The sequence below is a fragment of the Lolium rigidum genome, chromosome 3 (genome assembly GCF_022539505.1).
Source record: "Lolium rigidum isolate FL_2022 chromosome 3, APGP_CSIRO_Lrig_0.1, whole genome shotgun sequence".
NCBI lineage: Eukaryota > Viridiplantae > Streptophyta > Magnoliopsida > Poales > Poaceae > Lolium > Lolium rigidum.
In genome coordinates, this window is record NC_061510.1 from 63,425,902 (window position 1) to 63,440,029 (window position 14,128).

General features: G+C 39.9%; 1 protein-coding gene and 1 non-coding gene across 2 annotated transcripts; both read right to left on the reverse strand.

Moving 5' to 3' along the window:
- Positions 1-295: 295 nt before the first annotated feature.
- Positions 296-13,150, reverse strand: LOC124701702. Its single transcript, XM_047233796.1, has 11 exons — positions 13,066-13,150; positions 10,970-12,482; positions 9,395-10,762; positions 8,928-9,220; positions 3,093-4,768; positions 1,889-2,315; positions 1,631-1,793; positions 1,190-1,293; positions 1,027-1,118; positions 706-931; positions 296-626 (listed from the first exon to the last, which is right to left on the reverse strand). The coding sequence occupies exons 2-10, from the start codon at positions 12,392-12,394 to the stop codon at positions 855-857; spliced, it is 5,625 nt and encodes a 1,874-aa protein (XP_047089752.1). The 5' UTR covers positions 12,395-12,482; positions 13,066-13,150; the 3' UTR covers positions 296-626; positions 706-854.
- Positions 13,151-13,401: 251 nt separating this feature from the next.
- On the reverse strand, positions 13,402-13,473 carry TRNAM-CAU. The gene has a single exon. It is a non-coding gene; the product is annotated as a tRNA-Met (tRNA).
- Between the last annotated feature and the right edge of the window lie 655 nt (positions 13,474-14,128).

The window sequence follows — 14,128 nt, forward strand, 5'->3', positions numbered from 1 at the left end:
GATAAATAGCAACAGAAAATTTTATCACTGTGATAAATATTGCCAAGTGTTTGAGACATTGGTCAACGTTTCTGCCACTCAAATCCTATCCCTGATCAAATAAAGTATGGTGCAAACTATAGATGGACACAGATTTTCAGCGAGTGTAGGTTTTCAAATTTCGAGAAGGAAAATAAAAACTTCATGCACGTATATGTGGTATAGTCTATATGCTTGCCATGGTTCTGATATCCTATATGCTTACATTTTCTTTCGCAGCATATATAGATACGCCCACATATTTTGCACACAACTACATCCGAGATTTCTTTTATAATTTTTGATAAGTTAATTACAAAAGAAAAAAAAGTTGGGTCAGGCACCCTGGCACCCAACTTACTGGATCATAGCCACCACAAAATCGCCTTTACACTGTTAACAACTTTAGTGAAAATGAAATTTCAACTGATACAGAGTATGGCCTGAATATTATACTAGTTTACTCTAGGACAAGTGTGTTAAGACATACCCCAAAATATGAATGCCAACATTTGCTTGACATTACTGAGTTCAATTATTGGGATTCACTGCAAACAATTTGGTTTTACTACATCACATATACCAGCAGGCTGATGTGAGCATCAGATCTGCAAAATGATTAAACAGACATCAGAACCAGTCTAGTGTTTAAATCTAATTTTATAAAATGTAGACTGAAAAACTAACCATAGTCTCATTGGTTGTTCCAATGTTTCGGTGCATAAGCATTCATCTATACACTAGTCCACTTTGAGCCCAGGATCATGCAGAAGATGACACAACAGATTCTATATCTGGCCTAAGCAGGAGTGTTCAAAAAATATTTGCAAGTTGGACTAGATTTTGCCCTGATACTGGAAGTGCAGTTTATAGTCATTCACCAAATTAGCAAGAGTGGTTCGGCATGGGCCCTCTGTAAGGCAAAAAATGAAAGAATTATTTTGGGCATCAGAAAGTATTTATAGAAGTAACAATTGTTCATGAATAGAACTGGTAGAGATCACGCACCACCCAGATATGTGTGAAGCTGTTGAAAATCACTTTCCTCGCAAATATCAATTAGAGAATAAACCCCAGGTCGCAATGCCTCGTCAATTTCTCTGTCATTTACAAAGGGTGAGATTGCCGACACAAAAGATAAGCAGAAGATCTCCAATAAGGTATAACATACCTAGTTATGCCTGTCTGAAATGGACCCTGTCCAGAAAACATGGAGATATAACCAGCAAGAAAGTGGATTGAGTGCTTTCCTAGAATTTCCCTTTGCTGACGCATCTATATTGTCCACACAAAAGGATAATTAGTACATCTGATTTGTTCGCATACAAAATATACGAGGAAAACGACATGGCATTTCTTTGCGTGTCATTTTTTTTTTTATTTCATGTGAAAGCCAAAATGCAAAATCCTGTGTTGCAGAGTTCATAATTATAAAGCTTGCATTTAGAAGGATATTGCAGTTAAGGATACCAAAAATCTCGGGCGGTGGATAATCCCAGTACAAATGTGAACTAGATCCAGCAGGGAACACATCCCAGTCTGGACATGGCATACTATCATAGCAAGATATATCATTTCAAATAGTACTGTAGAATATATAAGCACCACTGACCTCTTCATAGATCCTTCTAAAAAAGGAAGCACATTTTAGTGCCTCCTCCTTGTTCCAAGAAAAGTGTCCTGCCATCCTAACCATCTTGGGATCGGCAGACTCTAAGCAACTCAGAAGTATGTTTACTGAGTCTTCCAGGACAGCCACACATCGTCCAACCTCACTAGATTGAAGTTAAAAATGACAATATAAGTGCTTAACTTAAGAAACATGAAGTCACAAGAAATAAATAAATAAATAAAGAGCCAAAATATTTACCGTTGTTGGTGCCGAAGAACAGTGCATAACAATTTGCAACATGCAGCATACATGTCAATGGAAAACTGTCTGTCAAATATATATTCTTCAGTATCTAGAGGTTGTCCTACAGTTTGGCCACCAGACTTTTCTGATGAATGGGATAAAGTCTGACCAGCAAGATGTTTGAAGCCCTTAAAAAGTGTCACGGGAAGATGCAGGCACTGGGACACATGGCATGCATCAATTTGAAAAGTATGCCTCCCCACAAATGCTGTGATAACCTCAACACACATTAGAACAATGGCTCCAGCATCTGGATGAAAGTCAGGATAAAGAGATGGCAGCTTCTCTGTATAGAAAACGAGTGGACTCTGAAGGTGTAAAACAATGTTGAATAAAGCACCAACTAGGCCAGGGACGGTTCTCTTAAAAACACGCTTGTTCCCTGCATAATGAGAAAAAAATCAGTCCAAACGACTTGTTTCCTGCCATGAAACAAGATGTAAACCATGAAATACTGATATACAGCCATAAAGGTATTGCAGTTGAGATGACGCTGACAAATATACAAACTCCACACCTTTATACAGTATACTTTATATTTTGAGAATACATGGTTCTGGACATTTTCTGGCATATATGGGGGTTTCGAAACCATTATCTTTCACACACCCAGTACCACCAAGGTACACGAACCACCCCGTACACTACTTGGTAAATATTCAGATCAAAAGGTCCAAAATAGCAACAATATGTTCCGGTAATGATGTGTTATAAACATTCCATGGCAAAACCTGGTCATTTAAGGCAATTCATGGATTCTAAGCATTAAGAAACTACGGTGTACTAAAAGAGGATAAAATATGGAAAGGGTGGATTGAGCACTCCTCCAAAATAGCATAATACATATTTATTTAAGAGATTTTCGTTATGTACAGAGCTACCTATGACTGATCCAAATTTGTAATCATCGAATAACTACTTGGCGTTTATTACTTGATGTATTCAGTAGTAAACACTGGACTGTATATTAACCATTAGTAAGCAATAAAATCCTAAATTTAATGCTATTGTGAGGTATGTTGAACCACTAGTTCACATGCATATAATGATGTTAAAGATTTAGTACATTACTGGTTTCTTTGGAGAATGATGTCACCTTTCATCGGAGGAAAGATAATCATATATAAGACAGTATCCAACAGAATTTTTGGCTGCTAACCTGGTACAGTTTCAAGAAGAAGATAAAGGCAGTCAATTCCAGCAGCAACATCAGAAGAAACTATCCCACCATTAGACGCTCCAGTCTTCACTTCATATATTGAGTGGCTATATTGATTCACTCCGACCAATGCTCTTTCAATGACTTGTATAGTTGCACTTAAATGCATATTTGATGCAACATTAACAAATTTTCTCATTGATAGTCTAAGTCTTGATTTCAGTGAATTTAACCTATTCTGCCTATCCATGATATATTTAGTAACTACAGAATCAGATGTATTCTGTAAGTTAAGTTCTTTCGTGCTTGTTCCAATTTCATGGGTAGGTAGAGATGCACCCTTTCCTTGAAGTACAATGCATTTTCCAATAGCCCTTACATGTGCATTTACTATCTGAGCATACAGTTCTTTTGACAGCTTGTGTTCAGGCAATGTTCCTAAAACTTCAAGATATCTTAATATCCCATCAATCCATACAAGAGAAAACATATCTGGCCAATTAGACATGTCTGCAATTTTCTGTAGAGCGATGTAAGCTGTCCCAACCATTGGATCCAATGACATCTGTTGAGAGGGATTGCATTCCTGCCTGCAAACATCACGGGGAAAGGATAGGAGGCCCTTCAACTTAACAATAGCAGCAGATACAGTGTAGAGCTCCTTCAATGTAAATGCTATGAATGGACCTTCACCATTCAACAGATTTTCCAAAAGAGATCTTTTCATACATTGTATAGTGAACAGACCAAAATTATGACTTTCACTTGGAATACTGGATGGGCCATCTGACTGTAATTTTAACTGATGCATAGTCCATCCATCCATGACTGCATCAATATTCAGAAAACCATTCTCACAATCCAGCTCTTGTGGAAGACGAGTAGAGATCAAATCAACAGACCCACAATCCTTGTTCTCCATAAACAATACATGCAGACAAATATCTATAAATGTCTCAAATTTAGCAATAAATCTGCTGAAATTGGAGGCATACTGATGCATCACTTTTCTTTCCTCTGAGCTTGCTACTGGATAGTCTTTGATTGTGCTTTCAACTGCTGAAACAACACCCCACAAGAACCCACTTATGCAAGACATAGTGCATAATAATGTATCCCAGCACACATTGTCATAACAGTTTTCTAATTTGATAACACAATTGCGATCCTTTACAGTTACAGGTATGCCAGTTGCAGTCTTCTCCAACTGTTCAGCCATAATTTTGACGTATTCCAAAGCTGAACTTTCCAGTGTATCAAATGTCTGGGCATCATGTTCAGAAGTGTCGATTTCACTAGCACTATGCTCCAGGGAACATTCAATTCGTTTCTTGGGACCCAACAAGCAAAATTTAGAATTCATGTTCGCTAGTGTAGAAAATATTTCTGAAGTCTTATCTACCAAGGAGAATAAGGTATTTTTCTTCTCATCGGTGTGCTCTTCAAATATTTTATGTGATAAATGAATAATCTCCTGAACAGACCTCAAAAGCCAAATCAGAGAGTCCGAGTTGCCAATAAGTTTGGAAAATGCTGAGTATTGCTTTGAATCTGGGTATTCTTTGCCAAATTTTGAAACGAGATTTTGCGTTGCTCTTCGGCAACATATAAACAGACGAATTAGCTCAATGGGATTACATAATTCATAACGCCTTAGCAATGCCAATAGCAGAAGTCTGCAAGTAAAGAAATTGAGGAATTCGTCAGCAGGATAAACAGAGTGTTACATTTCATATAAGAAATGTGCATGCTAGCATGTGCTTTCCTCAAAATTAAGGGTTTCAAGGTTGATAACGCAGATTGCCCAAGAAGGTTGTAGCATTAACTAGGTGGCACATAGTTCACCGTTCACATGTTGTCTGAAAAGTTTATCTTAAGTCATTAAATATTTCTCCACTACTGATAAAAGCACGAAGTTGGCAGGAAAATTAGATCTTAACTGTCCATATGCATTCATCAAACGGTCAAGATTCGTTTGTTCTCCCCTCCTGAAAATCAGGCGATGCACACATCCCTCAGCAAGCCGATGCCCACAAGCTCTGGATCCTCTCATCCCCTGCCAATCCACCTCCAAGACTGCCTCCGCTTATTACTCCATGATTGCCCCGTTTCTCCTGCATCCTTGCTCCTTCCTTTTTTTAACAGAAGAAATGCACTCTACGCCCTGCTTCAGTGAGCTCCGCGGATCACCTCACCCCACAACGGAGCTGAAACGCCCTCCATCCCTCCCTCCCAGGTTCGCCCCCGACCACGTGCCATCGACATGCTCAAGCGGGGCCTCCTACCCTCCCCCGTAGCTCGCCCACGCGACAGCCTCCAGCACACGTGCCCAAGTGCCTCCGTCGACCACCCTCCCACAGCATCCTCACTATTGTTTGTGTGGCTGTCTGACGGAACCGCCACCACAATGTTTTTCTTGCTTGTTCTGAATCTGGACCTTATGTGCCTGGTTCAGGCGGTGAATGAGATTAGCCTCAACCGTGCAGGTTGTTATTTACCTTGTTATGATGTTGGCAGTTCAAGTGTCAGCCAAGCTTGGCTTGTATTGGTTTTCTGTTCTCACACTCCCACAATCTATTTCCTTTTGACAGACTTATGAACTAGATTGCTTGTGATGGCTCTTGCGGAATGTTATCATAGACTACATCTCATGATGTTTGATTTGAACGCATTTACAGGATTCTCACAGTTTAATGTTGATTTGCGATGGATATTTGGTTCTTCAGATTAAAGGCTACCATAAATACAGTCCACCAAGAAGATAAGTAATTGGAAAAAACCAAGATATATGTATAGTTCATTTTAATCGTAGAAGAAATTGAAAAAAGAAAACTTGAATCCCGAAAAATATTTTCATTGTTTTGCATTGTAGCCCGAAATTCAATTCTGAACTAATATAAGTTCACTGTTAGAACTGCAGTAGATTGAGCTCAGATAGTTCAAAAGTTCTTAAAGATTTAATGTTCACTCACTACTATTTGTATTATATTTGGTATGCTAGGTTCATGCAATCATTTTGTCTCAAATTTCTTAAGTCTGAACGTGTAATATTTACTCCCTTATATCTTGAATTAACTAACTTGGGGTAAAAAGAACTCGCAATTTGGCATGCGTGCTATAGTTATAGATGAGAAGATGGGGTCCTTCAATTTTCTGCAAATGGTTGCTATTTCACTTGCTACCAACAGGCCATGAGCTCACAAACAGTGGAGGCGGTGCGTCAGAGCGTCGAACCTCCTCACAACAGCTACTGCAATTCTCATATGTTTGCACCAGGCAAGGCTGCATCGTATTGATTCGTTCACGTGTAGGAGTTAGGAAAATAAGACTGGAGGGGTATATCTTATTTGTCAAAGTGCACTTCAGGGCAGTTCAAATGACTACGTCTACAACGATGATCCCGTATTCTGAAGAACTGGATTATGTGGACTATAATTTTGTCACACAATTTTAGATTGCTGACATAGCTGGAACAAACTCTGAAATTCTGCTTGTATTGTGAAGATACTAACACTTTCGTTGTGAACTCTTGATAGTAGTTAGAAAAGAGGGTCTCAATCGAGACAGAAGAAAGTTTGGTGGGAAGGAGTATAGAGGAGTGAGGAGATGTAATGGGAGCACCAAGATAGAGCAGTGAGCATCTCATTACCTTATAGTCAATTATTCTCTTGAGTTAAAGATTTGTTTCCAGGCACCAACATGAGCAGATGGACCGGTACATACATCATTACATCGTGCACATGACATATTGAAGTTGGCTATGTCCGTTGCTATTTGATCCCAGCAAAGGAATGACCAACTGGTTCTTGTTTGGTTTACTAAAGAACTGCATGTATTTTTCCAGATATATGAGGAAGATTTTTTATTATTTCTGGACTGTGAAATGTCCATGTCTGAGTAAGATAGCTACGATCTGCAAGGTGTTAAGAGATTCTCATGATAGCAACCATACCTAACAAAATAGTCAGTTAAACATTTCTATTGGCTCCTATAGATGAGCAGACAATTTAAGAACGATATTTTGAAAAGAAATATTGCATTGCGCTGTGCTGGTTTGCTATAGATAACAAAGCAATGCTGACAGGTCAAATTTTTGCATATTAATCTCCTTGTTGCTTCAGTTAGTATTCCTATATATAACTTGGCAATGTGGCAATAATGGACCCAGCGTTATAATTTTCTTCTCTTGACCGAAACTTTGGGATTTGTTCCAGTGGTTCGGCATATTTACCTTAATATGTTTTGGTCATGACAGGAGGTTTAGATTGTATTTGCTGCCTCGAAATACATTAAAGTATAAAGAGTCCCTATTTTTAGGAAAACATTAAAGCGTAAAGAGTCCTTACTGTTGGAATTTTGGGTTTAATTGGCATGGCATAATAAAAAAATATGAAAAAACATAACACATTTTTTCTAACGAAAAGGTTGTGACTTAGGCATGTGCGACAGTGACCAGTGATGACCTAAAGTTTCTTAAAACATCTATTACCTTTGAACCAGGGAGTAAAACACATAATATAGCTCCTCTACTGTGCACGTATGAACTTTATAATTTACATGCTAAAATATTTGTCTTTAATCTTGATCTGTAAAAAGCTGCAATTTTATGGAAATGTCATTCACATGTCAATTTTTTCAGCAGTTAGCTATCAATTTATAAAGCATTTCCACTATATACAAAAAAACCCTGTAAGTAGTTCAACCGTCAGTTTTAATTTGCGCAATCAGTTTGGCCTTTGTGAAATCTGCAGGAATACTTCCAGATTTATGTGTCAGCATTTAAATTATCCCAGATAAAAGTTCTGTGTACTGATAGTCTTCTGACATTAATCTACTGGTCATGTTCTGTTAATTTTCCCTCAATATTCGTTAGAAGCTCTAGATGTTGTTCAGCGGTATTACAAGTTCGCTAAAAGAGGTGGACATTGGTCAGAAGAGTTATGTTAGGGTAATTTCGAGGTAGAAGCTCCACATTTTTTCCTATTTCCCGTGGGTCAGACATCATCTTGATAGTCTGCACACGATAATGGTTTAGAACAAAGCACATCATATACGCTACTAATCCTCCTTATAAATCAACAGGTTGGTCAAACATTTGAAAAATGGTTTCTATTAGTCTATTGTTATTCTTTTATTTCAGATGTTTCGTTGATTTATGGCTCATATGTATTGATTGCAGATATGCCAAAATTTCAGTCTGTAAAACATGTTATCAAATCCATGTTGTCTTTATACTAGTGGCCTTCTTCTGACAGATGCATGCTATAAATTAGTGTGATAGCTACTGCGGATGCTTTGCTTCTTCTCTAGACGTTGCATAGAGCCCTATACCCTGCTACTATGGTCCTGCTCTTGGTGGAGCAATAAGGAACATAACGAAGCTACAATATTGATTTGTTGGATCAAAATGTCAAAAAACCACTATAACCAATGACAATAATGTGAAAAATTCTTAAGTTGTACAGATCAGCAACTATATTGATTTGTTTTTTGTGGTCACGTGAAAGTTAAACTATCAAGGACTTCAAGATCCATAAAAATAATGGACCTTCTGTGCTCAGAGATTTGGCACTCCTACTCCTACCCTTCCAATTAATCAATTATCTAAGGCCAAGCATAAGTAGAATTAATGAGCACAGAGTAGAAAAATATGTCTTGGGGCAAGTACAACTGTGACCAATTTCCTGGGTCAAAAGTGCCTTGCTGTTCAAGAGCCCATGGAGAGAGGGTGGGGAGTATATAAAGATTCAGATGCTAACATTAGTGCAATGACAGAAAGCGTAGACATCATCATTAGTACAAACAAATGGAGAAATATATAAAATGTTCACTTGCCTTTCGAGATGGAGAATATGAGTTATAAGCCGCAAGAATGACTTGGAGTTCGAATGAAATCCAGGAACTGTGCTCAAGAAGTTAAGTAAATTCTCACAGATCCGGTGTTTATCTACCCCATCTTCATCGGGATATGTACCACCAACCAACTTCTTGTTATTCAGTTTATCTAATATCTCCATCAAATCAGGCGAGATATCCAGAAATGCATCTTCATCAGCTCGAGTGACAAAAGAAGATACTGATTTCTTCAGAGCATGGCAAAAACTTGATGCCAAATTCTTCAATAGGACCTACAAAGTAGTACATATGTCCCAAATGAGGCCAAGTGAGTATGAAAGAGCAAACGGAAGAACTTACCAAAACTTTGAACTGCGGAACAAACACATCATCATGAAAGCAGAACATGCACTGTAAATTGTTGAATAACAATATTTCTTTGGATGGAAAGCTAGGATGATGCAAACCTTTCGGTCATAAATGATAGTATCACAAAGGAGCTCCACTGAAATAGTATGCAAAGTTATTTCTCTATGTGAACACTGATTGCCACTATTCTCCTCATCTTTACATGACCTCTTTTGAACAAAAGAGAACTTCATCAGATTAGAAAAGAAGCTCTTTAAGTCTTTCTTAGATGCATGCGGACTCCAAATATCAATGTTTTCACACAGAAGCCGCCAAGTTGCTATATGGAAAGAACCTTCATCTAAAGAGCATATACTCAGATCCCAGGAAGAACTAATCTCATAACACTGAAAATGACCATTTTCTCCTGAAGATAATAGTCCCACATAGTTCATCATAAAGTTGGTTAGTCGAGCAGCCTCTAGACAGCAGGACTCCTTGAATACTGCAGTGTTTCCTCTATCCTCCGTATCAAACTGCTGTGTGTTATCTTCAAGCAAATAATCAAACGCATTAATCTGCCTGTTAAGATCATTGAGTCTTTGCAAAGCCATCATATGAAGGACGTAAACAAGCATAGCAAAACCAGAATGGTTTTTTGGAATGGATTGAGATAAAGTTTCGATAACATCCAATAAGGAGCCTGAACTTTCAACAATCCAAGCAAAGTACCCTTCCGCGATAACATTGGAAGCATTAGTCCATTCCTTTCCACAGCATACAGTGAATGAATTCCCCACTAATTCTGTTGCTTCTATTGCTAAATCTGGAGGCATGAGACCAACAGATTGCCGATACAGACTTCTACATGATGTATATATGCGGAAGAAGAAGACAAACATCCAGGACAAACTTGGAATCTTCTGCCATTTGGCACATTGTTTCTTAGATAGATTGTTTCCTACAACTGAGCAAATGAACTCGCTTGCACTAACTGAATCATTTCTCACCAACTGACTTAATTTGGGCCGGATTGCGTTGACCAGCCTTTCAACAGATCTTGCAACCAGTGCAGTATTTGAAGAGGTCACGGTAATTGAGTCAAGCACGCTTGTGTATAGTTCACATAAGTGCCTTCCAAGAAGTTCAGCTTTCTGATAAAAAACTGACTTCCTGGAGATCGAGAGGGACTCTCCCTGTGATTCCAAATCAACATCCTCGCTGCAAGTATTCATCCATTTCAAGGTATCTGTAAGATCTACTGTCAGCTCCTCTATGCACCGACTAGACTGTCCTTCTGGCATTGAGTTTATTGAAGTACATATAGCATCCCTCAATGTTTGAGAGCTCAACAACGTTGCCAGTGATTCCAAACATTTATGAGAAGATAAAGAAGCCACAGAAAACGGTCTCGGTACTACGTCTGGACCAGCAACAGATCTGAATGTCCTCACAGTATTGCAGAGCATACAAATGGAGTGTGCAACCTACATGATTAACCAAAGGATAGAAATCATTGGCATAGGCAATGGAAGATATAGTTGCAAAATAACCATCCGTGTAAACATTGGCATAGGCAATGGAAGAACATAATAACAGAATGTAAGAAGCATATGCAAAAACAATAAGAAAAAATATAAACAACACTTTTTAGAGCCAGTTGCTGAAAATAATCACAGAAGTACATAACTAACCTGACGAAGCTCACTAAATGTGTGAATCACTTGGGATGAAAGGCTTGAAATCTTTGAGGTTAGCAGGAAACAGGGTTTGATGCCCTTGGAAGATGCATTGATAGCAGCCAAAGCAAAAAGCATTGACCATAATTTTGCAAGGTCACCCCCCAGAACCTTGTATTCTATTTCTACAAAACGACCAACCGCAACAACAATCTCCACAAACATTAAAGGCAACATCTTCTTGATATTTGTATCTTCTAAATGCACGGCTGACACCCAGAAGTCATACAGTTTTTCAGCCATTAAGATTAAGACCCTGTAAATGTCTTGCAAGAACTGCAAATAAGATCCTTCTGGTGTGTCCTCTGTAGGAACATAAATTTTCTCTTCAGTAACTGTTCTCAATATCTCATTGATAGACTTGAGCATGCAATGAACTTCTACCAGCTTCGTAACTCCCAAATCAGAGAAGTCCTTTTGTGAATATGATTTACATTCCGACACCAAAGGTTCCATAAACTGCATGAACACTTCAAAAATGGACTCTCCATGATGCTGGGTTTCTTCGGAGGCATCGCTACTTTTTTGCGGGTTTCTGAAGGATGCTCCCCTCGGTGCTAAAGATGTACTTTGGTTTCTAGCCCTGCTAACGAACAATTGAAACAAGTAACCAAACCCAGCAAGCAGTACAGCCTTGCTTTCTGCTTTTATTCCTTTGAAACGCTCAAATAGATGTCTATGGTAGCTTCCCCTGACATCCTTAGCGATAGGTGCTTTATTTAGATTCTTGAGGCCAAAATATCCACTAAGATGTTGTGGATGAAACAGTCCGTTTGACAGAATTTCTTCAGCAATCTTCAATGTGGTGCCTGCCTGCTTCTGTTGGATAGAATTTGCTTGTGAATTAAGTAAAACCAACAATTCCAACAGTGGGTCAAGAATCTTGTCAACAAAAGGACGGAAAAGGTTCTTAGGATTTGCATGGAACCTTAGAAAACTTGAAAATTGCTCGAGCAAGCAATTTCCAAGATCCTGAAGAACAGCACAGCCACTCTTCTCATTAGGCGAAACCTTCTGGACAAGATGAATAGCCTCAATGACACAAGAGGTCCACAAATCCACGCCTGCATTGAAGAAAGCTCTCGTATTGGAGGAGAAAAGAAAGGATGTGCAGTCCAAAACTCGTCCGAAGAGCAAAGAGGATTCACAGCCATCAAATGAAGCGCCGAGTAGAACTCTGCTCAGACCATCCTTTGCAACACGACCAAGCGGTTTAAGTAGGTTCAGAGAGATCGAAAGTGACGGCTTCTTCTCAACACAGAATCTCAAAATGACCCAGCATCTATAATCCAGCACGGGATCAAAAGGCTCAGAAACTCTCCTGCTACTCTCAGGCAGAATTAGGATAGACTGCACCCAGTTTCCAATAAATGACACCATGCGCAGTAGCTTAATGCTGTCCGCCCTATGGCCATGGCTTGGCCGATTCGACTCCGCCGTTACGAAATTGAAGGCTAGTTCAATCTTTCTGCGTGATTAAACATACAACTGTTATAAGAGTAGAAACGGGCAGAGCATGGCGAGATTCATCCGGACACGACCAAACAAACATGCTCTGTCACCGAGTAAGACGTACTGAAATATTATGCAATAGAATTTCGAAACAACAACCACACAGATCTTATTGGGAAGTTGGGGTCAGACATATAGTGCAATACTAAAAAAGTGTACTTTCCTCTGACTTGGTGCTTTTCAAAACCCGGAAAACAATTACAGAAACTATAATCTGCCATAATAGAGTGTATGTTACCCCAAGTCAACAACAATGATCAAAACAGTGAACATACAAAGTGCTAGCATAATCAATTCCATATGAAGGAGGACACAACTCAAGCACGGCGAAAAATAAATTTCGAAAGACGCTAGCTGAGCTGAATCCGATAAATTTCCCCATGTAGTTACTTAAAGCAGTAAACAAGCACTTGCAAAAAACAAAATCCAGACTAGAAGCATGCGAATTACAGAACAATTGGTTCAATCCTACTCGGAGAGGCGCATTAGAAGAGCAAAGCTGCGTCAAATTGCAAGTAGGGGCAGCAAGCGGGTGTGACCTTTGGAGGGAGAGCTCCTTGCCCTGGAGGGAGAGGACGAGGTCGAGGTTCTCCCCGAAGCGGGGCCTGGCGAGCGCGGGCTCGCTCCGGCCCTCTCCCGCGGGCGGCGGCGACTGGCTCCGCCGCCGCTTCCTGGAGGCGCCGGGGGTAGCGAGAGCGGCGCGGGGGCTGGAGGCAGCCGACTCCATGGCCATGGGAGCGCGAGGGCGGAAGGGAGGCTGGCTAACTAGGGTTCTGGGTTTTGCCGGAGCGTGTCCTTCTGATGCATCTGTACCCAAACCAGACCAGACTGGCACGAATCTCAAAGTACGCACGCACGTTAAAAAACAAAAAATGTATCAGAGCCAGGTTTCGATCCTGGGACCTGTGGGTTATGGGCCCACCACGCTTCCGCTGCGCCACTCTGATTCTTGTTGCATTGCTTTTGAAACACACTTTCTTATAGCAAACAATCCTGAAAGGTTTACCACAGCCTGTCCTTCCTTCCCAGATGGTTAATATCGTACGTGCATTCATCAATCTTAGGCTTCAACTGCTACTTACTACAACGTGTAGTCAATGACTCAATGCTGGTTCTTCGTCAGGAACTACTTACTGTGCTCTATTTTCTGCTCTCCAGGGGCAAACCACGGGTAAAATGGAGACTCTGCTTACCCGCTAATCTGCGCTATAGTTTCAGTACGAGCGTATCTGCAAACGCCATTCGATTGCGCCGGTGAAGAATATCAACATGTGCCTTGTCGGCGGCGGCGACGACTGACGACAGAACCTTGGCCATTGCCCATTTGCATGATCCTTTTGTTTCATGGCGCTGGAGCTGCAGGCTAACATTAACAGTTCGATCTATACTGCAACTCTGCAAGTAGTCTGCAAACTGTGACGGCCCTATATGAACGAGATAGAATAGAACCACCATGTCAATCTGCGATATTTACAAGCACTCCTCCTACAGGCTACTCATGGTCTGGGTCTCTGTTGCTACAACTGAAACTACCACTGTTTTCAAGCTCTCTTCAAAAATTCCATTGCAGAAAGTAGTAAACGACAATGATACGTATAAACA

Bases quoted from the DNA above. Each gene is read 5' to 3' on its own strand.
- LOC124701702 (XM_047233796.1), bottom strand. From the start codon at position 12,394: ATGGTGTCATTTATTGGAAACTGGGTGCAGTCTATCCTAATTCTGCCT. The intron at 4,769-8,927 runs GCAAGTGAACAT...CTTTACTTGCAG, and splicing joins CATATTCTCCATCTCGAAAG to ACTTCTGCTATTGGCATTGC. The intron at 1,294-1,630 runs GTCAGTGGTGCT...TGGACAATATAG, and splicing joins TTAGAAGGATCTATGAAGAG to ATGCGTCAGCAAAGGGAAAT.